Below are 25,371 nucleotides of genomic sequence, written 5' to 3' on the forward strand. Positions count from 1 at the left end.
GTGTCCAGTTCTGGACACCCACACTTTAGGAAGGCATTTGGAAAAGTGCAGAAAAGATTTTTACTTTACTTACATGACATGGTTCTTTGTAACATTGTGGCCACATACAATCACCCAGCCCCTCCACTGTTACTCTGCTTGCAACTTAGTTCCTATTTAAACTCTAAACTACCTGTTCATCAGTCGTTCATGCACTCAGCCCCACCAATTATTAATAGAGCACAGAGAGCTAGTCCTGAAGTAAGCTTTTCTGCTGATGTGCTTCATTCAGGAGGCCAGATTAGGAGTGTCAGTCACCAAAACAGACAGATGAAATACTCCAGGATCTACTGGCAGAGGTCAGCCCAAAGGCAACAAGACTGTTTGTTGCAATCGCTAAGCAAGCTTTCACTGAGAACTCAAAGCTTATTTATGGAGGGAAGGGGAGTTGAATGTCAACTAAGGCTGGGATTCAAACTTGAGACCCTTTTGGATTACATGGATGACTATAGTTACCAATGTAATTTATTCCACTTAGACGCTAAGCGCCGGACACATTTTTATTGCACTTTGTACCTTATCTCGTTTCAAATGTCAGCACAAGCATTAACCATTGATTGACAACTAGAGTCAGTGTGTGTTTGATCCAGGGATAGATATTTCTCTGGAATGGTTTTATTACCAATTAAAGGGGCTGACAATAGCTCAGACTGTACATTCTCCCAGAAACATTCTGTCTTCATAATTTTCTATGGTAAGAAATACTTGCACTGTACATCAGCTTCATTACAAAGCATCAACTTCTAGTCATCACAATGAACATCTGTACAACATATACAAGTTTATGCTACATTCACGTTCTTTAAGACATTGAAATTCATTAGTATTGATATTTTCATGGCAATCTTGAATAGCAATGATCATTCTGAAGAGAAACAAATTAAGTTTTGTCCTTTTAAGTTTAGCTGAAATTCTGTACCATTGCCTAGCAACACAGAGCTCTAATAAAGTGGCATAATGCTTAGTTCCATCAGTACCACATATCAAATGCAGTGCACTATGGGATAGTGTTCTTTTCGCTCCATTCTCTTTATCTAGATCTTGGTAACCAATCGTGAAAGAATGGTCTCAATCTGTGGACAATTCACAAGGATTTTCTCCTTTCTCTCTTGCTTCTTTGTAGATCCGTCTGAAGTCCTTATAACGGGGTGCACAGCCTAATTGGACCTCACCAAAGTGCATGCTGCCTGTGAAGAGGAAGTCCCCTTCTCCTTCCTTGACTCCACAATGTAGCAGTGTCTTTATGTGTCCCAACCATTTCCCGCTCTTCCCAATTGGCTGGAACGTTTTACTCTTTTGTCTGTAAATCTTGTCAGCAAATATATCTATCGTTGATTCTTCCTGCTGCAGGTCATGTGACACCGAACGAATGCTTCCTCTGACCACTAGGGAACAATGAAAAGATCATATTTTTAATAAAAAAGACTGCATTAGTAAACCATGAGGCATAAAAATAAGTCACGGATAAGGAGAGGCCAGTTGATTCATTGAAATGCAACCCTGGTTCTCCCATTTTAGAATTCAATTACATTTTGGACATGCTCATTGTTTTTATTTCTATTTTCCTCTCTGAAATATTTCCAAATGTTTATTGCTCTTTAATAAAGTACTTCCTCATATCAAATTTCAAATGTCCTTTTCACTAATTTAAAAATGATGTCCTCAGGGCCAATATTTCCAGCTTAATTTTAAGTGTTATTCTGTGCTAGTCATATTATTTATGCCATTTAATTCTTCATAATCTGCCTTGAAGACTGCATGAGCCCACTTTTATCTACACTGTAGAACTACAGTTTCTCTATTCAGTTCTCCAAGCCCAATCCCTTTATACTTAGGATCAGTCTTTCTCCCAGTTCTGTGCTCATTCCAAAGCGTGTAAATGCTTTTTTGCAGCACGAAGCCTTGAATGACAACTTAGTGACAAGGACAGCAGCAGAGTGACCAGAACTATATCCTAGCGACCAGAGCTGTGGTCTAACAACCTGCTTTGTAAAGCATCGTCATGACCAGTGACATTTCTACTCTACTAGTCTGGTTAGATATCAATGGAGCATTTTGAGATGTCTTGAGTTCATGAAAGGCTCTGTATAAAAGGTACCTCCTTTCTTCTTTGGTGTGGTAGATGAGAGAGATAATCATTCAATGTTTGTCAAAAAAATTAACTTTCAAAGCTTTCAAATAAAACCATGGAAAAGGTGCTGGAATTTTACAAAAACATTAGTGAGTTGGTTAAGCCTTCGTGCATGAAGCAATCATTAATACACAAGCAAATGCCAAATTGTAGTTTCTGGATTATATGCTCCAACTCTATTAGTTCCTGTCAAACATTATGATTCAGGTTCAATGAAGAGTAAGACTGGGGCACCAGAGGTCAAGGTGGATGGGGAGTCATCCTCCATAGCATGAGGCCTGGGAGACTTGCAGGTTTCATGTGTGTGGGCCCAGTCAGTCTCCCATCCAAGCCTGGTAGGAAACATCATCTGGCCACAGGCTTTACAGGGTTCTTGGATGGCTGGGGGCAAGTGGTTGGGAGTGGGTTAGGATGGCGTGAGGAAATCAGGAGTAGGGGTGTGGCCTGCGGTTTAAATATGGAAACTCCTGGCCCACAAGGAAAGAAATTCTAAATTCAAAATTCAAAGGAACCTCTTCTTGACAGGTTTGGCCTGGGATTGAAAACATGAGGGCTTTCCTACTCTGGCCTAGGAATAAGATTGTATTTGGGCTTTGATGGTGCTAATGGAGACCATTCTGGATATGTAAAGCAGGATCCTGCTGTGTTCTGGCTGGTATCCTGCTCATTTGGCCGATCTTGAGACATGCAGGAACAAAGTGAGATTAGGCATGCTGCAGATTTTAAATGCCACCCCCCCCCCTGCTTGGTTTCCATCAGGCGGAAGGGGTTAAAATACCCCTCTATATTTCACTATGTCAATGAACACAGTAAAACCCTGTTAGAACCAACTAGTAAAATAGTTCAAGTGGTCAAAGTACTTTATTAACTTTGCTTTTTTTTTTGTTATGTATAAATGAGAAGATTATTAATGTTTATCCACTCCAACTACATAATGACAATCTTCCAGAGCTGGTATTGTACAATTACCCAGCCCTTGCATTACACATGAGCAGGTGATAATTATACTAAATTATAGAGCACAACAAGAGCAAAAAAGGAATCTGGTAAATGCTGGGATCATAAATTGGCATAAGATAAACAGCCCGTAAGCCAAAGTCAATCTCAAGCAAGATTTGAGCTGGTCAGATTGTGTCACACTCTGAACGCATGTCAAACTGCTGCGCTGCATTTTGGATATTAGCTTGCATCTGATTTTGGTCGAGAGCCAAAATTCTGAAACTTAAATTGCTGATTTATCTGGGCATCTGCACTGAATTAGCAATTTAATGGTCAGTGAAATAGTCTGACTGATGCATTAACGTGGCCATTAGTCTCACCCAAAGATCCTTTCCTGGCTCTCCAAAAAAGATCCTCAGCTAACTTCAAGAACTTTCTGCCTTTACTTTTGAGCTAGGTTCAAAGATCACAGGGTGACAAGACAATGCATTCCAAAGCTCCGAAAGCTGTTTGCCTCTCAGCACCGTGTGTTCATTGCAAAACAGTAAAGCAGGATACACATTTCAAGGTGTTATGATGCAGCACAATGTACACCCGAAACCCACAGTTTCAACAGTGTAAGCAGAGTCCAAGAATTTTCCTGTCTTCTCTACTTCTTCCTCTGCAAGATGTTAAAGGAAATGCCCAGACCTCACCCTAGGAAAGGTTTTGAACACACGATCCACAGCCCCTTTAAACTCAATGGCTTTTTTGTTCAATGTGTAAAGGTGTAGACAATTACACAGTTATTAGTCAAAACAAATTGTTATCAACTTGCTCAACTGTCGTCTTTTAAACCTGTTGATGACGTTGATGCATTTTACTCATCATACTTCCTGCTTGGCACTATTTCAATTTAGATGCTCAATGTTTGGCATGTTCTAATTGAACAATGTTCTGAATTAGTGAATGTCTATTTAAAATAAAAATGTACAATGGTAAAGAGAAAAGATTAACCACAGTCATTCTTACCCAAATCACTAGCACAGGCAGCGAGCAGGACTTCTGTATCATTGCACGGGCGACAAGAAGCTAGAAAGAAAAAAAGAAATATACTTAACCTCGCGCCTTTTATACTTCCTCCTTACAATAAATGCAATGATGTCTCTGTAAGTAGCAAGCACCATCTTAATATTTCACTGAGTTGTATCCAGACGAAGGCTTCTCAGTGCCTTTTAAAGAATAACTGATTTTAAGTTTTTCATGTTGCCATATTTTGCCTCATCATGCCGTTACTAATGCATTCGTTCAGTCAGAGCGCTGCCATAAACACACAGGAAAGCTTTACTGCTGACCAATGGATTATCATGTGTTGGAAAACCCTAAATCCCAAATTAACTTGATTAAGTGTGCAACATTTCACTAACATTGAATCACAGTTACGGGAATGAATTCCAGTCTGCTTCTAGGTTTCCACATTAAAATGGCTGAAATGTGGAAAGTTTAACATTCAGTGAAATGCGGACATGAAAAATGTTGTGTAGGTTTACCCTTATATGGTTCTTAAATGTTGTCACAAAGGGACAAGCAATGCTTTAACTGGATGACTAGCTGTAAAAGGCACAAACAATTTCGAGCAGTTCTGTACAAAGGGAATTCAAAATGATTTATGGAATTGTTCATCTTCTGCTAAGCCGTTAGCTTTTTATTTTGCCCTTCTTCTTAGGCAGCCCCTCAGGACCAAGGATGGCTTTCTTCCGCTCTGGTGTTGTGGAGCCTGAGGTGACTAAGAAGTCCAATGCTAGATTCGCACACTCTGCCACAGGTGGGGCAGGTAGTGTTGGATGGGGTGGATGGGTGGGTGGAATGCTCGGATTTTGGCACGCTGCTTCTGCTGTTTGCACTTGGCCTCCAGCTGGGCCAGTCCGAGACCTTCGAAATGATTGGCACCTTCACGGATGCTTCTCCTCCAGTTTGGGTGGTCTCGAACAAGAGACTCCCACATTTCGGTTCCATTTTTCCAGGGAGGCTTTGAGCACGTCCCTGAAACATTTCCTCTGCCCTCCTGGTAACCGTTTGCCATGATGAAGCTCCGAGTCAAGAGCTTGTCTTGGGAGTCTTGTGTCAGGCATGCAGACGAAGTGGTCCGCCCAACGTAGCTGATTAGCCATAACCAGTGCCTCAATACTGGGGATGTTGGCCTCAGCGAGGACACCAATATTGGGGCACCTATCCTGCCACTGAATTTGCAGGATTTTGCAGAGGCATTGCTGGTGACATTTCTTTAGGGGTTTAAGGTGTCTGCTCTGACGCACACAGGTTTTTGAGTTTCCTGAAAGGGCCACATTGTCAGGTTTTCAATCATGCTGTGGTCCTGCATATTTTGCAACGTGCATGTTTATTAACATTTAATTAAAATGTTATTTGAAGTCACAAAAGTGATTGCTGATGCTGCAAAATCATTCCCCTACCCCCATCTCACACACACAATAAAGCAGCTCTTGGCACATGTTACTATATGACAAGGACCCTTTAAATAATGCTTAAGAATTGAAAGATTGATTCCTAATCTTCAGCAGGCTATGAGAAGGTAATGAAGTCTTCAATGAGGGCAGCTATTATTTCCAGGATGCCAGGATTAATAATGCAAAATATGAAGATTATCTTCTCAACAGGACATCAGATTTAATCAGCTGCTTTACCGTTTTGTAAAGCTTTGCATTTATTAACTAGGTCAAGAAGAAAAAAGAGAGTTTAAGGAATACAAGTTTGTGATCTGTCAGAAACATCAGCTGAGGACTACACATGTTAGTGCATAAGGATATTGGGTTTTTAAACAATACAGAGAACACTTGAAATTCTTTATCTGTTCTCTTGGAAAGAATTAAAAGGTTTTTTGTGGTCGGCATTTTTTCTATTACTGACCCAAAAAACCAAACTTGTTTCCATTTCCTCCAGGTTCGCTTTCCTCGCTGTCTCTGAATCATATCACTCGAAGGCAACCAAAGGCTTCTTTGCACACAATAGATAAAGAAACACATTATGGATCTCCAAAGCAGAGACACTTACAATTCAGAGCTATTTCTAGTATAATACGGGCATTGTCTGGAGTCCACACTCAATTCTGCTGGGGATTACTTTACGGATACTGACAACTTCCTGCAGTAACCTGATTCAGGCCCTAACCACTGCTCATGAGCCGCTACATTCACTGCTTGACAGAAGGATGTAATTACATCATTCCACACAAGCCAGCAGTCGTGTTGCAGCTGCTTTGAATGACTTGCCCTCTGAACCTGATGTTACTGAAAGTACATGATGCTGCTAACAATAGGCAGCACTTGTTGGCCAACATACTTTGTGAATAGGTCTTCCCAAGGGGCAGCAACTACTTGTCACCAAAATGGCATAATTGCCGAGACCTTAGCAGGTGAGCACTTTCCCTGCGGATTCCTTAAACCCAATTAATTAAATAGATAACAGAGGAGACAACACTTTTTATTTGAATCTCCATTTGAGATAATTTTTTTTTAAAAAACGTGATGGAATATTTTCATTAACATTCTTAAACATTCAGTCAAGCATCTCAGTGCTTTGAATGGCAGATATTCCCCCTACACTTCGACTTCCCCTTTTACCCCCAAGCTGCGTTAAATGTGGATTTCTAGTCACCATAAACCCCAGCTCTACAGGATTAAAAATGCTGGTTATTCCGAAGTAGAGCAGGGCTTAACTTTAAGAACAATAATACTATGCCAAAAGCTATTACAAACATCAAGTTTAAAATCTGCTCTATCTCCATTTACTGCTCAAGCTGTATTTTAACTGAAATCTGAAAGAAATGTCCCTGAATCAAAGCAGACTGATTGAAGCACTGAGTTCTGAAGAAGCATCAACTCCTCGAAATGTTATCCAGCTTTAGTGATAAAGACGAACAGAAACATTTTCCTAAAGGTAAAAAATTATAGCTGTACTATGTTGAGAAAATAAAATTCTATAGAATATTTTGATGTTTGATGATTTCCATTTTGTGTTTTTATTTCGTCATAATTCCTGTGCCCAACCCTATCCCCTGGAGTTCTTAGCTATTGCTCAAGCACAGATTATGAGCAGACCTTTAAAGAAAACCAATACCTTCTTACCTACCTCCAACACCAAAACATGCCAATATAATTCAGGTCACACCTGGTTCCAGTCCCTGGTGAGTTTTTTTTCCCCTGTCCTGTACTTGCTTTGATCAGCTCATGATGCTCCAGTGTTGGATCACTGGTAGCCATATTTGGTAGCAACCAGTGGTTCTGCAAGTAAATCAAACATCAAAATATTCCATAGAATTTTATTTTACAAACATATGAATTAGGAGCAGGGATAGGCCACTCTGCTCCTCGAGCCTGCTCCACTATTCAATAAGATCGTGGCTGATCTGAGTTTAACCTCATGCTCCTGCCTACCCCTAATAACCTTTCTTATCAAGCATCTATCTACCACAGCCTTAAAGAGATTCAATGATTCTGCCTCAAACATGTTTTGAAGAAGAGAATTCCAAAGACAAAAAAAAGTTTCCACCGTCTCTGTTCTAAATGGGCAGCCCCTTATTTTGAACCCCACAAGAGGAAACGTCCTTTCCACATTCACCGTGTCAAAGCCCCTCAGTATCTTATGTTTCAACCAAGTCACCTCTTACTCTTCTAAACTGCAGCAGATACAAACCTAGCCTGTCCATCCTTTCCTCAAACTAACCTGCCCATTCCAGGTATTAGTCCAGTAAACCTTCTCTGAACTGCTTCTAATGCAGTTACATCTTTCCTTAAATAAGGAGACCAACATTGTACACAGCACTCCAGATGTGATCTCACCAATGCCTTGTATAAGTGAAACATAGCGTCCCTACTCTTACATTCAATACCCCTCACAACAAATAATAACATTCTATTAGCTTTGCTAATTACTTGCTGCACCTGAACACTAGCCCTTTGTGATTCATGCACTCGGATACCCAGATCCCTCTGCATCTCAGAGTTCTGCAATCTCTCACCGCTTGTATAATATGCCTCTCTTCTATTTGTCCTGCAAAAATGGTCAACCTCACACTTTCCTACATTATACTCCATTGCCCACCCTCCTAACCTATCGATATCCTTTTGTAGCCTCCTTACATCCTCTTCACAACTTACTTCCCTACCTCCCTTTGTGACATCAGCAAATTTAGCAACCATGCCATTTGTCCCTTCATCGAAGTCATTGATATAGATTGTAAAGAGTTGAGATCGCAGCATTGATCCCTGTGGCACACCACTTGTCACATCCTGCCAACCAGAAAGTGAGCCTTTTATGCCTACTCGGTTTCCTGTTAGCTAGCCAGTCTTCCATCCATGCCAATATGTTACCCCCCTACACCATGAGCTTTTATTTTGCTTTTGGCTTACATGTTATCACCTTAGGAAAATGCTTCTTCTTGTGCTGTTTGAGCCAGCATTAAAGAAATAGTCATCCTTATTTTAAAAATTGCAGTACTTTGGGCCTTCAGCCTCAGATTACAAGAGCAATCAATCATTCGCAATTCTGATCTCATTGCTCCAACCTCCCTGGATACCAGCTGAAGAAATAAAACTGATATTGCACTCATTATCCCAGTAACTGTCCCAGCAGTAACCTGTAAAGTAGAGGAAGGCAAAATACAATCAAGCCAGGCTCACCGCTAACAGTGCAGCACTCCCTTAGTACTGCACAGCGAAAACTCTGCCTTGGCAGATCAACAGGAACACAAACGAAATTAGAATACAGATGCTGGAAAAGTGACATTAATGATTGTACCTTTCATGACAATTAGTCAATACAGCTCTTTCGAGTAAAATAATTGCCAATAGGTGCTTAATAAAAAACAAAAACAGAATTACCTGGAAAAACTCAGCAGGTCTGGCAGCATCGGCGGAGAAGAAAAGAGTTGACGTTTCGAGTCCTCATGACCCTTCAACAGAACTGAGTGAATCTTAGGAAAGGGGCGAAATATAAGCTGGTTTAAGGTGGTGGGGGGGGGGGGGAAAGAGAGAGAGAAGTGGAGTGGGGTGGTGTGGTTGTAGGGACAAGCAAGCAGTGATAGGAGCAGATCATCAAAAGATGTCACAGACAAAAGAGCAAAAGGACACAGAGGTGTTGAAGGTGGTGATATTATCTAAATGAATGTGCTAATTAAGAATGGATGGTAGGGCACTCAAGGTACAGCTCTAGTGAGGGTGGGGTGGAAAGGCTAGCATGGCATAAAAGATTTAAAAATGCCAGACCTGCTGAGTTTTTCCAGGTAATTCTGTTTTTGTTTTGGATTTCCAGCATCCTCAGTTTTTTGTTTTTATCTAGGTGTTTAATAAGGGTTCACAATGCACTTTTCACAATGCACAATGCTTTTGAACCTAATGCTTTGGGATTTTGACAGAAGTTTGGTGGGGTTGGTTTGCAGATTTGCCAGTCAACAAATTTCTACATATTTCTGCATTCGTCAAAGTGCTGGTACGTTATTTTGGTTGCTGTATTCTGACGAGGTGCTTTCTGTGATGGTATCACCTAACCAAGAGAAAGCAGCATTGTCTTTTGGTTGTTAGGACAAGGGCCCCTCGGGGAATGTGTTACTATTTACAGTAGCTGTAGGGGGTCACAGAGAGTGTGTCAATATTTACAGAAGGTCACCCAAACAGAAACATTTGAACGCCTCTGCCATTATAGCATTCTTTAAAAAGATCATCAAACATCGAGATGCTTTTCACTCTGTTTCCTGCTTGTGAAACTTTATTTTAATAACCTTTAAAGTGCAAAGTACAGACTCAATGAGCTATATTAACTTGGCTACACATTAACGTTGGGTTTGAAGAATGCCTCTGATTGGACATCAGCTACCTGGTACAGAAACAACAGAATGTCTGCAACCTGTGTAGCACGTGTGCACACACACACACACACACCCCTAGACATATCCATAAACATACACAATGGTAGCTTTTAAGATCACGGCTGAATTTTCCACCTATGTTTGAGACACTAGGAATTTCATTAAACTTCATGTATACAGTACTTGAAGCTGAGCCTCTTAACTTGCTGAAAAACTGAAATGAAGATTTTGTTGGTCTCTGTCTTTTTTTTTAAATCCCAAAATGCTTAAATTTATATCTTTATATTCTGATTTTCTTCTATCAAGAATATATGAATTGATTAAAAAGAGAGATGCTGTTGAAATGTTTCATCTTGCACTCATCAGGACAGATTCGCAAGAATACCAAATCTCAAAGGAAATACCTAGTGGACTCTAATTGGTAGATTTCCGTTTGCAAAGGACAGAATGAACATGCCATGCATTGTGCCTTTTTCAACTAAACAAAAGCTTAGGAGACAGCCATTCACTGGTTCATTCCCCATGGCAATGCCTTAACCAGATGTCTCTACCAGAGTGCACTTGCCAACCACTGTTCCCTGGTATATTCTCCATGGCAATGCCTCTACCAATCAGAGTGCACTTGCCATCCAGTCAGCACCCTCTTGCAATATAAATTGTTGCTCCCTTTCAGATTTGGTATCTTGCAAATCTGTCCTGATGAGTGCAAGAAGAAAAGCTTTAACAGCATGTCTCTTTTTTTCAACAATACTCAAATTCTGTACTACCAAGCAAATATATGAATTGCAGTAGTGCAATCATTTTTCACCTCAGATTACAGATATCAACTGTTGTATCGAATTTTCAACATCATTCCTCCATTATATTCCTATCCCAGCAACATAAGAACTAATTTTTATGAATGAAGGGGAAAAGGTGGATATGTTGTGCAGCACAACAATCAGCAATCGAGTCTAGACCTTTGTATTTTGTCACTATATCCCTAACTAGAAAGCACCCTGATCAGGCAGGTTGACTTAAATTAGTTCTATAAACGGTGAGTCATATTGGATAATGCAAATATTTAAAAGTGTAATTCATTCAAACATAAACCCTGCAAATGTCAATATTAAATTTGCCAAGTACCAATGGATAATAATGTTATATATGATGCAATATCAACACAAACCTAAATATTATTGTACTAGAGCAAGTTTTGACTTCACAATGCATAGGATGTCATTGTGAAGCTTACGAAGAATGCTTCATATCAATCCTGTATGGCAAAAATTAAATAAGCCAGAAAGAATCTCAGTTTGATTACGAGAAATGATTTGCTTAATTAAATGCACAGTTACAATGGAAGTGGTCATCTGTTTTGTTATATTCATCAGAACTGGCTTGTGGTTAGTACAGAAAAAGATGAGAAATCATAACGTGCTTGTAATCTCTGAATGTTGAAAATATTGACTGCCTTATGTTCCAGGAAGAAGTATTTAGATAAGTAAATATTTGGGTAAAACTTGCATGTGAAATGTCTCTTACCACAGCTTAGTTGCCTTTCCAGGATCTACGAAATAACTCAGATGGTGTCAGGGTCTCTTAGCAGCTACTCAGTGTGGTCTGTGCTGTGTTAACTGATCTCAGCCAGGATAACATTGGAGCACTACAGAGTGTCCCCATGTCTCCTGATGAGGGAGCAGAAGAATGGCAGGATGTGGAGCAGGTTTGAAGGATCAGGGTGCAATGGTGGAAATGGAGAAATCAGCCATGGCTCCCTCTCCTCATCAGTTCCAAGTGCTCCCTACTGAAAAAGTGACATATGTGGATATCTTGTGAGACTAGGATCTGGTTCAGCTTCAGTATCCTCCATTGTCAAAGAGCCAAAAGATACTCACTTTACAGGTTCACTTATAATGAATGGTCACTTGGACAAAATAATGTAGGGTTGTCAATTGTCCACAATTAACCATACTCAGCCTGACCCGTTATCAGCAGAGGAGGGAAGAAAAGAAAAAGGGGAATTAATAAAGGCTCAAATCAGTGTCCAAATCATTTGCCTAAAAAGTATTGCCTGTATCTGCATCAGCCCCAGCTAAGTTGGCAGCATTCTCACCTCCAAATCACAAAGGTTCTGGGTTCAAGTCCCACTCCAGAATTTGAGCACAAAAATTAAGGTTGACATTCCAGTGCAGGACTGAGGGATCGTTGCAATGTCGGAGTTTCCATCTTTCAGATGAGATGTTAAAGCAAGGCCCAATCTGTTGGCTTGGGTGGATGTAAAGGACCCCATGGCACCATTTAAGAAGAGGAGCAGGGGAATTATCCCCAGTGTTGTGGCCAATGTTCATGCCTCAAACAACATCACAAAGAACAGATTATCTTGCCATTATCATACTGCTGTTCATGGTCGCTTGTTGTGCACAAATTAGCTGCCATGTTTCCTGACTGCACGTCAAAAAATACTTCTTTGCCTGGAAAGCACTTTGAAACATCTGGCGGTTGTCAAAAGGGCTATATAAATGCACGTCTTTCTTTTCTTTTATCTCAATTTAAGGCATTCCTTGGACATGAAAAAAATCTTCCCTTTTTCCTAGTCCTTTGCACCCCCCCCAACCCCCCATCTTTTACAACGCTGAACCATTAAACATCTAAAAGACCATGCTGCTAGTTCAAATTACTTTCAAAGAAGCACCATCTTGACATTCCTTGTCTAAACACCTCTTCACTGTAACAAAATGTGAAAATGGAGAACAGAATGAGTTTTGCAGTTCTAGATGAATCATCACATGCAGGGTGCAAAAATAAACCTTCACCTTATCTTACAGTTCCAACTAGGTTATGTAAAAGTAGCTCTGTTTGATCCGGGCAAAAGAATATTATTGCACAGATCACGCTCTGCATGGAACAGACAATAAAGGGATTCTTTGATATCACCCCATAAGCTCGTCAAAAAATGAAGCCACTGGCACAAAGTCGTAAAGTTGACCTTGGTGGATCCACAGGCAACCACAACCAAACCGATCAGTGCCCGGTGAGGACATCACAAACCTGTCCAAATAACTTCCTGGAAAGTAACATGTCGGGGCAGAATGTGCTTTCCTTCATTACAACATCACTTTGATCTTCCTGTGTGGCATCAGTGTTTCAACATTCAGCTTCCAATGGTTAGGGCATGGAAACCTATCTTTTTATACCTTTTTTTTTTAAACAAAGAAACTTTGCATTAAGTTGGTTTATAATACAATACAGTCAACAGATACAACCTTACTTTAGTCACTGTAGCATGTTCTGACATTAGTTTAACCTGACAAATTATCTGCTCCCCAATCCCCATTAATCGAGGATGGAAGGTAATCACTGAACTCAAAAGCATAAGATTCCTCAAATCAGGAATGTCTGATACTATTTAAAATGAACAAGACATCAATTCTAACTGAGGTTTGTATACAAGCAAGCAAATGTTCTGTTTATGCAGCAGCTGTAAATCTGTAATAAAAACTGAAAATGGCGGAAATACTCGACAGATCTGGGAGCATCTGTGGAGAGCAAAACAGTGTTAATGTTTCAAGCCTGTAACCTTTCTTCAGAACTCTGAAAAGTTGGGCTGGATTTTCCAGTTTGGGTCGTGGTCCCAACTTTGGCCTTAATTTCAAGTCAAGAACCCAGAAGTAACTGCGGAGCGCCAATGGTCATGATCTTCCCGGAGGCAGCCAATTAAGAACTCGGGTCTGGAAGCCTCAATTAAGGATGGGAGCTGGACCTGGAAAACAGGAGGTCCAATCAAAGGGCCCACAGCGATGTCCAGCAGCGGCTCCACTGAGAGGGGTGAGCACTGATGAGGCAGGCTGGTGAGCACCAAGGCACCTCAACATGGAGGGGCCAAGAGCCCCAAAGCCAGTAGGACCATTGGAGTGGATAGGAGCAGTGACAAGATGGGTTGCGACCTTTGATCCCCATCATTGGCCACGGAATCTCTGGCTCCATTGGCCACCCGGCCTGTTATTGAAGGCCACCTTCCAATGAGCTGAAAGCCTCCACACATAGCGGGCAGCAGGAAAATACCAACGCCACGGCGAAATGGCCCCTAAGTGGGGCCTTTTTTGCCACTGTGGAGCTGGCACCTGACCCTAGTCCCAACCCCCTCCCCTCTGGCAAAGGCCCCCAGAGGCAGGAATGAATCCAACTCGACCTCCACGAGACCTGGGAAATTCAGCCCATTCACTCTCGTTTCTCTCACCCCAGATGCTGCCTGGCCTGCTGAGCATTTCCAGCATTTTCTGCTTTTATTTCAGATTTCCAGCACCCTCAGCATTTTACTTTTGTGGCTGTAAACCTGTGTTGGTTCTGAGAGACTTGGTGTTGTCAATTAAAAAGTTCCATCCAAACCCTGTGGAACAAGCCATTCAAACTTTAACTCAAAAGTAAAGATTTCCAACTCCTGATATTGGATAATTCCATATATCTCTGAGCAGAGACTGGATTCTGAAATGAGGCAGTAGTGAGTCAGCTCTGAGCCCTGATCCAAAATGATGACAAAACAATTTTCTTTATTCCAAGAAGCTAGAAATGTAACACTGAAAGCATCCACAGCCTGGCTCTTATTAAACATGCATGTGCTGACACACAATAACCCCAGAATTCAGCATTGATTTGAAGCTTTGAAATTGTTGTAAAGGATGCCCCTGGTGGAAAGCTTGAGCTGTCTTGTCGGGCAGTACAAAGTGAGTTTTACCCCTCACCAAATCCATGGCAATTTGGATTCAGACCCCAGCCCCGTGTAACTGTGGTATACGAGAGGATACCTAACAGAGTGCGAAAAAAAAATGAAGGGTTTTTGAGACAGTAAATAAGGAGAAACTGTTCCATCTCGGAAGGGGTCAGTAACCAAAAAGAGGACACAGATTTAAGATAAATGGCGAGAGTACAGCAGAGATGAGGAGAATTTACTTTACGCAGCAAGTTGCTATGATCTATAATGCTCCGCCTGAAAAGGTGGTACAATCAAATTCTTCAGTGACTTTCTTGAAAAAGAAAACATTGGCACAATAATGAAGGAACAAAAAGGGAGTGGGACAAATTGGACAGCCCTTACAAAGAGCCAACACAGAAACAATGGGCCGAATGGTCTCTCTCTGTGCTGCATCAGTTTGTCTGAAGTGATGATTGGAGTGTGCTTTAATATGTTCCATCAGATATGACTAGTTCAGTCAATTGTGCCGGTCTGTAGCTGTAAGATCCAATTCAGTGCAGATTATCACAATCTAAATTGTTTTCTTTCCCTAGTGCAAATTACAGCAGTAACAGGGCAGAACAGTTAATATTTACACTCCATCCCCTGACGCATCCACCCCCCCCCCACTCATGCAATAAAATAGTCATGAATGAGGTTTCACACTCAATACAGTTCAACTAAATTAGCAATTCTTCAACAATTTGCCTCACATTAAAAATTGCAAAACTTGAATTTATACAAGTCCTTTCTCAACCAAGGACATTCCAAAGCATTTTAGAGTCAATAGAGTACTTCTTGAAGTATAGTCACTGCTGTAATGTAGGAAACTTGGCAACCAACTTGTACAAAGCAAGCTCCCAAAAATCAACATAATAATGGTCAGATAGTCGATTTTTGCATTTGATGTTGACTGAGGGATAAATATTGATCAGGACCCCAGGAAGAACTTCCTTGCTTCTTCTTCAAAATGGTGCTGTGGGATGTTTTATGTCAACCCAAGGGCCTCGGTTTAACGTCTTATACGAAAGGAGGCACCTCCGACAGTAGGAGGAGGTTCTATTGAATCAGCATTCATGAAAGTTTTAACTCACCGAAAATCTTTCTTGCTCATAGCCAGATGTTACTGGGCAGTAAATTGAGCTGCAACTAACTCTCTGGACTTATTGCACTTAACTTATTCTCGAGATGAAAAAAAAATAAATGATAATTGAAGAGCAGCCTAGCATAACAGTTATTTTTCTGATTCCAGGCCCTCTTGTTGTACTGTATGGATATTAACTAATCTGATCACAACTTAAACTTGCAACTGAGAAAAGAAAATAAATCAGGCAACTGGATGCTTCCACTTGACCAGAAGAAACTCCACAATCTTGTTTCATTTGTAAAATTTGTAAGGATACACTGATTGAACACATTTTAATGCTGGTCATAAATGTTCTGTAAAAAGCAAGGTGTGAAGCATTAACTAGAAGGCAAATTCTACAAATACACAAATTTATCTGCATTCAGCTAGTTCAAACTGATTTCAGGTAAGTGTATCTTTTCTTCAGAATGGTCACTGGAATCTAAAATGATTGTGTGCCCATATCAACGATCAGGTATTTCTAACCACCCAGGTATTATATTACTAGCCCTGCGTTGCCAAAGACCTACATACTTTAATATTTACACTCATTCTGTGTCAATGGGCGCTCAGCACCTGCAAGGTCGGAATAAACCTCAGGGCATTCTGAACAACCCAAGTTTAAAGATGTTATCAAAACCTCCAAAAGTTAGATTGTTGATTACTATTAAGATAGCACCACTCGTTTATGGTTCAGCAAATGGGGGATGTGAATAAATAACGCAGAAATGTTCTAGGATTAATTTAGTGGATCCAGGTGTTGTGACTTGCAACTATATAGGAATCCCATAATGTCATTAACTAGTTTTCATAGAACCGCAGGATTTTTACAGCGCAGGTGGTTATTCAGCCCATCATGTCTGTGCCAGCCCTCCAAAAGAGCTATCCATTTACTCCCAATTCTTTGCCCTTTCCTTAGTCTTCTTAAGTTTTTCTTTTTCAAAAAACTAATGTATTTAATTTTTAAAGCTACTGTGGATTCTGCTCCCACTTGTGCTTCTGACAGATTCTATATCCTGACAAGTCTCTGGATATTTCTTTGCCATGGTTAGCTTATCAGAACCTGCATAATATTGGAGAATTAAACTCGATCTTTCTTCAACTTTCAATGCTTTGTTAAAAAGAGCTCAGTTTTTGTGGCCTGTCCTCATAACTTGTTCCGTTCAACAGCAATGACCAAGGAGAAAACATCAAAGCCTTTGGAATACTAGCTAAGCAGGAAACAGTAAGGTTAAACTAAAAAAAAAAATCAGATTTAATTTAGGACCATCTTACTTGCAGTTTAAAATCATAATGGAATTTTAACAATGTTTCACCAGAATTAGGGTTAAAAATGATTGAAGAAAGAATATGGCCACAAAACGATTAACCTTTCACCTTGTAGAGAGTGACCAGTCACCCCATCTGATTCTGTATTTCACTGCAGTCACCCTCTGTTTTAATAATGGCAAATGTAGATAACACTCCATTAAAGCCACTAATTTAAAATCCACCAAAATTAATGAGACTAAAGAACCAATTATTCAAGGCAGCAATCAAAAATGGGATGGTGTTACAGTTACATCAATGTTTTTTGAAGATTCTTTGGCGTACTGAAAGATTTGGGATATTAGAGTGTTTGTTCGGCTGTGCATACTCATTACTAAGCTCATCTTCATACTAAATTATACCCTTGCTACCAGATGAACCTGTTGAAGCATCTTTAACCTTTAATCTTGAACATACAAATGGGAAAAGGACAGCTTCAAGTGCTGCTACTTTCAAAAGAGCCTCAATGCCCTTTGAAAGCAGTTCATTCTTGTTATTTGATTAAATTCTGATGAAATATTACTTCTTCCCCATTTGCAACAAGACTGCCATCCGAGACAACCCTCTGAAGTAAACAAAGCAATACAAGTCCATGCCGAATGCCCCGAAACTTCTCTAGGGAGAGCAGATTGAGGAGACCTGTTAGGTAACGAGTATAGATATAACAATAGTTGCTAGCAAGACCTTGAAGGGAGAGTTAAAGGAAGAAAACATAGAAAAATAAAATAACTTGCATTTATATTGCACTTTTCATGTCCTCAGGACTTCCCAAAGTGTTTCGCAGCAAGTATGTGCTTTTGAAAAGTACTCAACTGTATGAGGGAAAAGTGGCAGCCAACCTGCACACAGCAAGTTCCCACAAACAGCAATGAGGAAACAACCAGCTAATCATTTTCCAGTGATGTGGATTGGGGGGGGTGGGGGAGGGGGGTAAACGTTGGTCAGGACGTCAGAAGAACTTTCGCTGTGGCACAGGGGCTCCTACGATCAGTTTGGTTTCTATGTTTGTTCCAGTGGCCTTCCAGACCTGCAATGTAATTTCTCCATTAATGGCCTGCATACGACTATCACCGAGAACCAGAGAGGAGGCAGGGGTGGACACCCTAGCCAGAATGGCAGGGTCACAAATTAAACACGAAGTGGTTTTATAGCATGAATTGAAGATTTGCAATAGATATTTTGCTTTAAGCCCTTTGGGCATATTTCACATTTAGCTGAGCAAAAAGGGAGTCACATTACCCAAAAGTTCCTCTTCAAATCTGCTCTTCACCCGATTTAAGGTTAGTTTTATATCATGCACTCTTGCAAATAAACCACAAATGACTTGTGCATTCTCTCCTCATATCTGTGCTAGACTGTGTATAATAGCTCGCTCGCTATTATAGGGCTAGTGAAAAGGGTGATTCAGCAATATGGTCTCGGTAGGAATGCAATTTTTTTTGTTTTTTTTGTTTATACTAGGATTTAAAAGAGGCACCCGACCGGACATATTTTAGAGTGGGATTGGAAACTATATGTAATGTAGTTAAAGCTTTATGAAAAGGAAGATGTCTGTATTTTGAATATTTAAGAAGGCTGGACCTTGAAAGGGCTGACTAAGAGGCTCCCCACTTTAGATCTGGTTATACTTCAAGTAAACAGATGTTGAGAGCTATACCGAAAAAATATAAAAACCCATTCATTCCAATATAAAACCACTTCAAGCTGTTTGGCAATCTTACAAAATGGTTTTCATTTCCTGACTTGGCTCAAACAGAACCCTGTACCTCTGACTTGCACTGCACCTCAACGCACACTGAACACTTCATACTTCAATGAATTGGTAATGCATGACTCAATCCAAAAGCACAACCTGCCCTCTGTCCGCCTCCCCATTCTGACACTGTAAATAACGTGTGCAAAACTTGCCATTGCTTCATGCAAATGGAAAGTAAGAGTTCCTGCCATTGAGAACAGTAAATGTTGAAAGCACAAATTTCCATTGAAATGGTACCCAGATATTTGATGCAATTTCCTCAAGACCTCACTCACTTCTTCAGCCCAGGTGAACAATCCTTCCTTTAAAAAAAAGGCTGAATTTCTAATTAGATTGAACTTTATGAGGAAAGCACTAACATTAATGTTCTAAACAAAACAGGTTAGACCAGTAACGGCTTAAGAAAGTTTTACTTCATTTAACTGTCCTGAGGTGAAAGCGCCATCTATTGGTGGCTAAAACTCTACAATGGAATTAAGCCAAACAAAACTAACTCAAATGATCTTCTAGGTGAAGTGGAGTAACTTATCTTTTACCCTCATTTTGTGGGTCTCTTTCCAAGTTATCTTGGCTGCTGTAAATATATCAGGTGCCATTATGACTGCATACAGAAAATACAAATGCTTATGAAAAGCATCTGCATACAGTAATGATGCACTGGTCTTTGTCGTTCTGCAGTTCATCAGTTTTGTGCAGTTCAGAGACGAGTGCATCAAAAATATGTTTTGTACTTTGTATCATTGCAGACAAGCACTGCATCCAGTTCCCGAGGTTTTATGGAGGTCCAGAAGTTAAGCTCCAATTAAATTTAACCTAACTAAATTTAAACAATAAATCAATTTTAAACCCACTGATAATATTGCAATGGACATATCATTGGCTGTTTATTTATGGTTTGGTTGTATTTATAAATACATGTTGTAGTTAAACTCTATGTATACTGCCTTTTCATCTGGCGCTCCTTAATGAAAATAAACCAGGTTTATTCAGTGTTATATTCTAATTCCTGGTTGAGTTGCATCGTTGCTTCATGTTTATGAGTGAATATTGCTTTGACCACTGGGTCAAGTAATTGAATCCCAGCCATTATGTCACTTCTTGTGCGTGCGGCTTGCAAGAGAGTAGTGCACCCGTGCAGCACATTAATGCTGGGAGAGACAGTGGCTTGAATTTTTCGTTCACCAGGTGAGAGCGATTGGCAGGCCTGGGAGCCAATGGGAAACAGGCCCCTCACCGCAATCGACCCTCCCGACCGCAATTTCACGCTGCCTGGCCAACTAACAGGCAGCCAGCATGAAACACACACTGAGAAAGGCTCAGCACTGCCGGTGGGGGCAGGAAGAGGGTGGGCACCGACGTCACCTCGGCTGCTGGTGAGCACTTCCATCGAGCTCCCTGAAGGCAGACAGCTACCCCAGGGGTGCTGCAGATCTACACAGAATAAACAAAACAACAAAAATGCTGCAAAATATGTCCATGCAGCACAATCGAGCACCTGCAAGCAGACCTCATATAAATAAAAAGCCCCCAGATATCTCTTTTTAACTTATTTCCCCACAGAGATTTCAACCCGCCCTGAATTGAGGTTTCAGCAAAACTGTAAAGGCCGCCTGGCCAATTGACCCGTCCGCCAACTGTAAAAGTGGACGGGCCACGAACAATCACTTTCAGTTGCCTCCTTAATGGGCTTAATTGCCGACTTAATTGTCGGCAGGTGCACCTCCAACTGCCGCGTGTACCGCCAAGCGCGCGATGACTTCGGGACGCTCACCCAATGTCAGCTCGCGCTGTTACACAGACAGACGGGTCAGGCGAGTGACCTCCCCCCCACCCCGCTGGACGTAACACCCTGGCCAGTGAGAAACAACATGACTCATACGAGTTATCCCCAGCAGCCAGTCCCAGCATGGTATTGGCAGTCATCTTGCATGACTCCACAACCCCATCATTCCAAATACCCAGCTGAATGAGGGAGTGTGACAGGGAGGGCTTAAAACATAGGGAAAAATCCTTTGAAAAAGACTGAATCATTGAAACTAAGTGGGACTTGAAATCCAGAAATGACAGCAGGTGGTCATCCAGCCATTGCATGTCAGTTTCCATTTCTGTATCAATTATAACTGTATATTTGACAAGTTATCACTCTATATGTTGTGTGCGTACTTGCTGAAAAGTAACTACTCTGGAGGCCAGTTTTTAAGCCCTCACCAAGGCATTTACCCCAAGTAGGAACTGTGATTTCAAGCCCAAAATGTTTTCGCCATTGATTATTGATTAATAAGTAATTTGCAACAGAGAGTAGAATAATTTTGAAGCTGTCACGGCAACCCTAGGTATATTGCTTACCTGGTGTATTGTGTAAATCTGCAACAGTCCTGTCTTTAAATAATTCATACTGGAAGCCAGTGATTTTTCTGCTTATGTCCATCTGAGGGGTGGCCTGAATAAAGAGTGCTCCCTGGTCCATGCCAAAGCAATACACCTTGTTTGGGATATGGTCCTCTTCGCTCACAAGGAGTTTCAGATCACCAACTTTTTCCAAATAAATATTAGCTCCCTTGGAGTCTTTGAAAGGCTTTATGCAGACAGTCAAGTCTTTGTAAGAGGATGTTGCTATATTGGTTCTTAAGTTAACTCTCAAGGCTCCAGTAGGATACAACCATTCCAGTGAACCTTCAGAACAGCGCAAATACACTTGTTCTACATCTCTGGAGTGAGCATTGTGCGTTAATCCACTAGGAAAAAAAAAGGAAAGAGCAATTAAAATCTATGCAAGCTGTAAGTAAGTCCTACCGAGTGTGCATTGGGGGATTTGCTGGTGGAATGTTTCTTGTGGCAATCCTTTTACATTCATTTCTTTATTAGTACTCTAAATTCGAAACAAAAAAGAGGCAATATAATCTTATTCAGAATAGTTTAGGGTGAGGACTACCTGAAAACCCTGACAGGATATATCAATGCTTCAAGAGATTTAATAGATTGAGGCATTTGGTGGTTATGTAAAGCATTATATAAACACAAATCCTTCATTCTTACTTTTACTTCTATCCGGCTTCCTATGGCCCTCAACATTCCCTTCAAACACTTATGAAAAAGTGAAGATTGCAAACAAACAGGAACAAATCTGTTCTTCAATCATATAATTTTGTCTCAAATGCTCTTCTGCTTTGAATTTGACAAGTTGCTGAGTTTTAAGTAGCAGCTTGTTTGCTGACAGGAAACTCCAAATACAAAGATTTAAAAATAACTATTTCTATTTAACACATTTGATAATCTCACCCACTTCAAAGTTTGTATCTGAGAGCAAAGTCAATTTGTGTGGGTTTATAATCCACTAATAATCTGCAATACTCCTATTGCTGTGGATTCTTTAGCTCTTCTGAAATATCACTGCACATATGTTCACAATGTTCAGGTCAGCTTAAATTGTTTCCTGATCCAAATAAGTGAACTTTAAAGCAAAAAAAAAGCACCAAGCAGGAACAGTTTATCTTTCCATTTAGATTTGCATGGTGATGCAGTTATATTGCAGTAAGCCATATTTAATTTAAGTGGTCATTATTTTGAGTCAACTTATCTTCCACTTGTAAACGTACTGACAGATAACAGGTCACTTTTCATTAACTTTGGCAAACTTTTCTTGGGTAAAGTAAACTTTCTTTGTCTGGAGGACGTCTCAGACCTCCCAGGGTATAATAACCACATGTCAAACAGTAACTACAAGTATGCACAAAGGTTTTTAAGGTGGGCAAACAAAGAGCCTTGGTATTTGACTAATTAACATGTAAAGAATTAGTTGAGCCTTTTTTTAAAAATTGGTTGGATGAGAAAGTAAATCACAAACTCATACGTTGGTAAGCATACTACTATACCATACTATTCTAAGAAGCTATCTGATGGGTCCCATCAGAACACACGGAGTAGAGGTTCTGGTAAAGGGGAACTCCTGGCACAAACTTTATTTTGATGTCACATTTTGAGTAACGTACCAAAAATATACAAAACAGAAGTTGTGTGATTTGGTTGAATGGAGCTTAAAACTGGTCCTTTTAGCTGCTTCATCCTACTCCCCTCTCCCCACCCCTTTTTCCTGGGACACAATGCTGCGTTCCTACACCTTGCCCAAGTGGCACTCCTCGTGTGCGAGGTCTGTTCAGTTAACCCCTCTTTCCCAACACACATGCTCGACACTCCTTACAGCCCACTGGCACTGTATAGCCTGCAGTTTTCATTCAAACAGGTCTCCAGTTGCTTTGTTCCAGGCAGTAGTGCTTAAAACCCAGAGACTGCCAGCCCCCATACTTACAGTAGATTGTTTGCCTAGCTTTTGTTTTTGGAGCAGCACAATTTCAACATCCCAGTTGCTCCATGGGACACCCCAGTGAATCATATGGGTGAATCACTGCGAGTATAGCAGGAGGAAGGTGATAGCAACAGGTGATTAATATCTTCAGTGAGGTTTTGATGCACACACCAAAAAATGAAGACATTTGAACATTGAAGGTATTGTTTCAAACAACTACCTGTACATAATCACAATTATATAACCATGTGACATCTTTTTATCAAAGTGGTTCAATATAAAAGGTTTTCCTAAGTAAACATGTGTGATGTTTCGCAGGTGTTTTCTCTCGGGTTGAAAGCAGTGCGCCCTTCCCTGCAGAGAGAATCTGAACTGTTTTGTTACTTCGGGATTAAATTACAGGGCAGAAGCGGCTCATTAAACTCACGGGTCTAAAACTCTCCCGTCTCCGTTAAAACAAAAGTGCCACTGGAAATACTTTTTCTTTAAAAAATCCCAAAAAAATAACGAAGGCGGCTTCTGTAAAACAAGGACTCGAAGTCATTCCTGGAAGGATATTAGATGTATACTTATTTTTCCTGAGTGCTGATCACTTTACAGTCACGTCTCTCAATTACCGAAAAGAAGCAATTTAACCGGGGGTGGGGAGGTGTAAGTACAACAAGTGGCACACATTCAGCACGGAGGCTGCACAGCGAGGGTGGGGGGCACATCCTACATCAGTAAGTGGTCGGAGGTGAGTGAACGCGTCCTCCCCGTTCTAGCCCGTAGCAAGGGCAAACTAGGAGTGGGCAATAAATGCTGGCCCCACATTCCCCCGTGAATGAACATAACAAAAAGAGTGGCTTTGGTGCTACACTGCGGGGTGCTGGTGAACCACAGTGAGATGTGCGTCCTCCCCCCCCCCCCCCCCCCCCACACACACACACACACACACACACACACAGAGTTAATAGTAACATTTCGACAGGTCAGGGAGCCTGTCTTCTCTGCCTGGCTGCATATTACTGCTCACCTTCCCTTCCAGCTGCACTGGTTACTGGAATACTGCGATGTCGCCGCTTTACACACCAACAGCACTGCGAACACCGAGTCCAAGATTACACTTAACATTTTCCTTTTTTTTTGTAATCAATTCTCCTCGGTTCCGATAGCCCACGCGTGTTCAAAATAAAGTGAAATCCTGCAAATCTTGACGGCGGACTGTTTCTCTCTACATTATTGTTCGCGTTAAGGAGTGTTTGGAGGTGCCCCGCTGTTGCTCAGAGTCGCACACGTCCAAAGCGCTCTCCTCTCAAGCCCAAGGCATGACAGAGCATCACATTTCCTTAGTGCAGCACTTTCTGTTGTAGTAAGACTTGCAGCTCCACGTCACACGGTTACATTACAGCTGATAGTCAGCGCAGCCCAGCCAAGCGCTGCTCCACCTCCAAACAAAACCAACCTCACTGCAGGGCTGCTGCCAAAACCCGGCTCGGATCTCAGCTTCCCAGCACCCACGCCAGCAGCAGCCTTTCAGTCCCAGAGCTCCAAGCGATTCACTGTGAGCGTGGACGATGCAGCCCTTCGTCCGTTACTCCAGGCGGACCTGGGCAATGTGTTCCTTCTGCCTCACTCTATAAGCCCCTTTGGCCCTGGGTTGCATAGGTACGCTCCCCTCTAGGTTGTGGGTTCGAATCCCAATCCAGAGATCTGAGCACGAAATCTAGCCTGGCATTCCAGTGCAGTGCTGAAGGGAGTGCTGCACTGTCGGAGATGCCGTCCTTTGAATGAGATGTTAAGCTGAGGCCCTGTCAACTCTCCCAGGTAAATGTAGAAGAGCCCATGACACTATTTCAAGGATATGTAAGTGTTCCCTCAGGTCCCAGCCATTAGTTATCCCTCAATAAACATCGAAGAAGAGATGATCAGGTCACATAACATTGGTGTTTGCATCAGCTTGCCATGTGTTAATTGGCTGTTGCGTTTCTTACATTGGAACAGTAACCGCGCTTTGAAGTGTGCTGTTAAACCTCCTGAGTTGTTCAAGATGCTATATAAGCTTTTCTCACAAAATAAAAAGTTGTTTTTGTTCCACTGATGCCTTCCCAGCCACTTACCAATGCCAAGTGATGTCAGGTTAACCTAAGTTAATGATGTCAGGTCAGCCTCGGGTGGTGGTTTAGCAAGCTGCACACAGCAAAGTTAAAAACTGTGTTT

The 25,371-nt window shown here is 41.2% G+C and overlaps 1 protein-coding gene across 1 annotated transcript; it reads right to left on the reverse strand.

The window, feature by feature from the left end:
* Window positions 1-615: 615 nt before the first annotated feature.
* Window positions 616-24,574, reverse strand: metrnla (meteorin like, glial cell differentiation regulator a). The gene is made up of 4 exons (XM_041216628.1): window positions 24,188-24,574; window positions 21,216-21,604; window positions 4,121-4,180; window positions 616-1,424 (listed from the first exon to the last, which is right to left on the reverse strand). Exons 1-4 carry the CDS (start codon window positions 24,283-24,285, stop codon window positions 1,108-1,110), a joined length of 864 nt encoding a protein of 287 aa, XP_041072562.1. The 5' UTR covers window positions 24,286-24,574; the 3' UTR covers window positions 616-1,107.
* Between the last annotated feature and the right edge of the window lie 797 nt (window positions 24,575-25,371).

This window comes from Carcharodon carcharias, chromosome 22 (assembly GCF_017639515.1).
Source record: "Carcharodon carcharias isolate sCarCar2 chromosome 22, sCarCar2.pri, whole genome shotgun sequence".
Taxonomy (NCBI): Eukaryota; Metazoa; Chordata; class Chondrichthyes; order Lamniformes; family Lamnidae; genus Carcharodon; species Carcharodon carcharias.

Coding starts and splice junctions, on each gene's coding strand:
- metrnla (XM_041216628.1), bottom strand. CDS start 24,285: ATGTTAAGTGTAATCTTGGACTCGGTGTTCGCAGTGCTGTTGGTGTGT. Junction 21,605..24,187: donor CAGTGCAGCTGGAAGGGAAG/GTGAGCAGTAAT, acceptor TTTTTTTCCTAG/TGGATTAACGCACAATGCTC. Junction 4,181..21,215: donor AGATTTACACAATACACCAG/GTAAGCAATATA, acceptor TTTTCTTTCTAG/CTTCTTGTCGCCCGTGCAAT.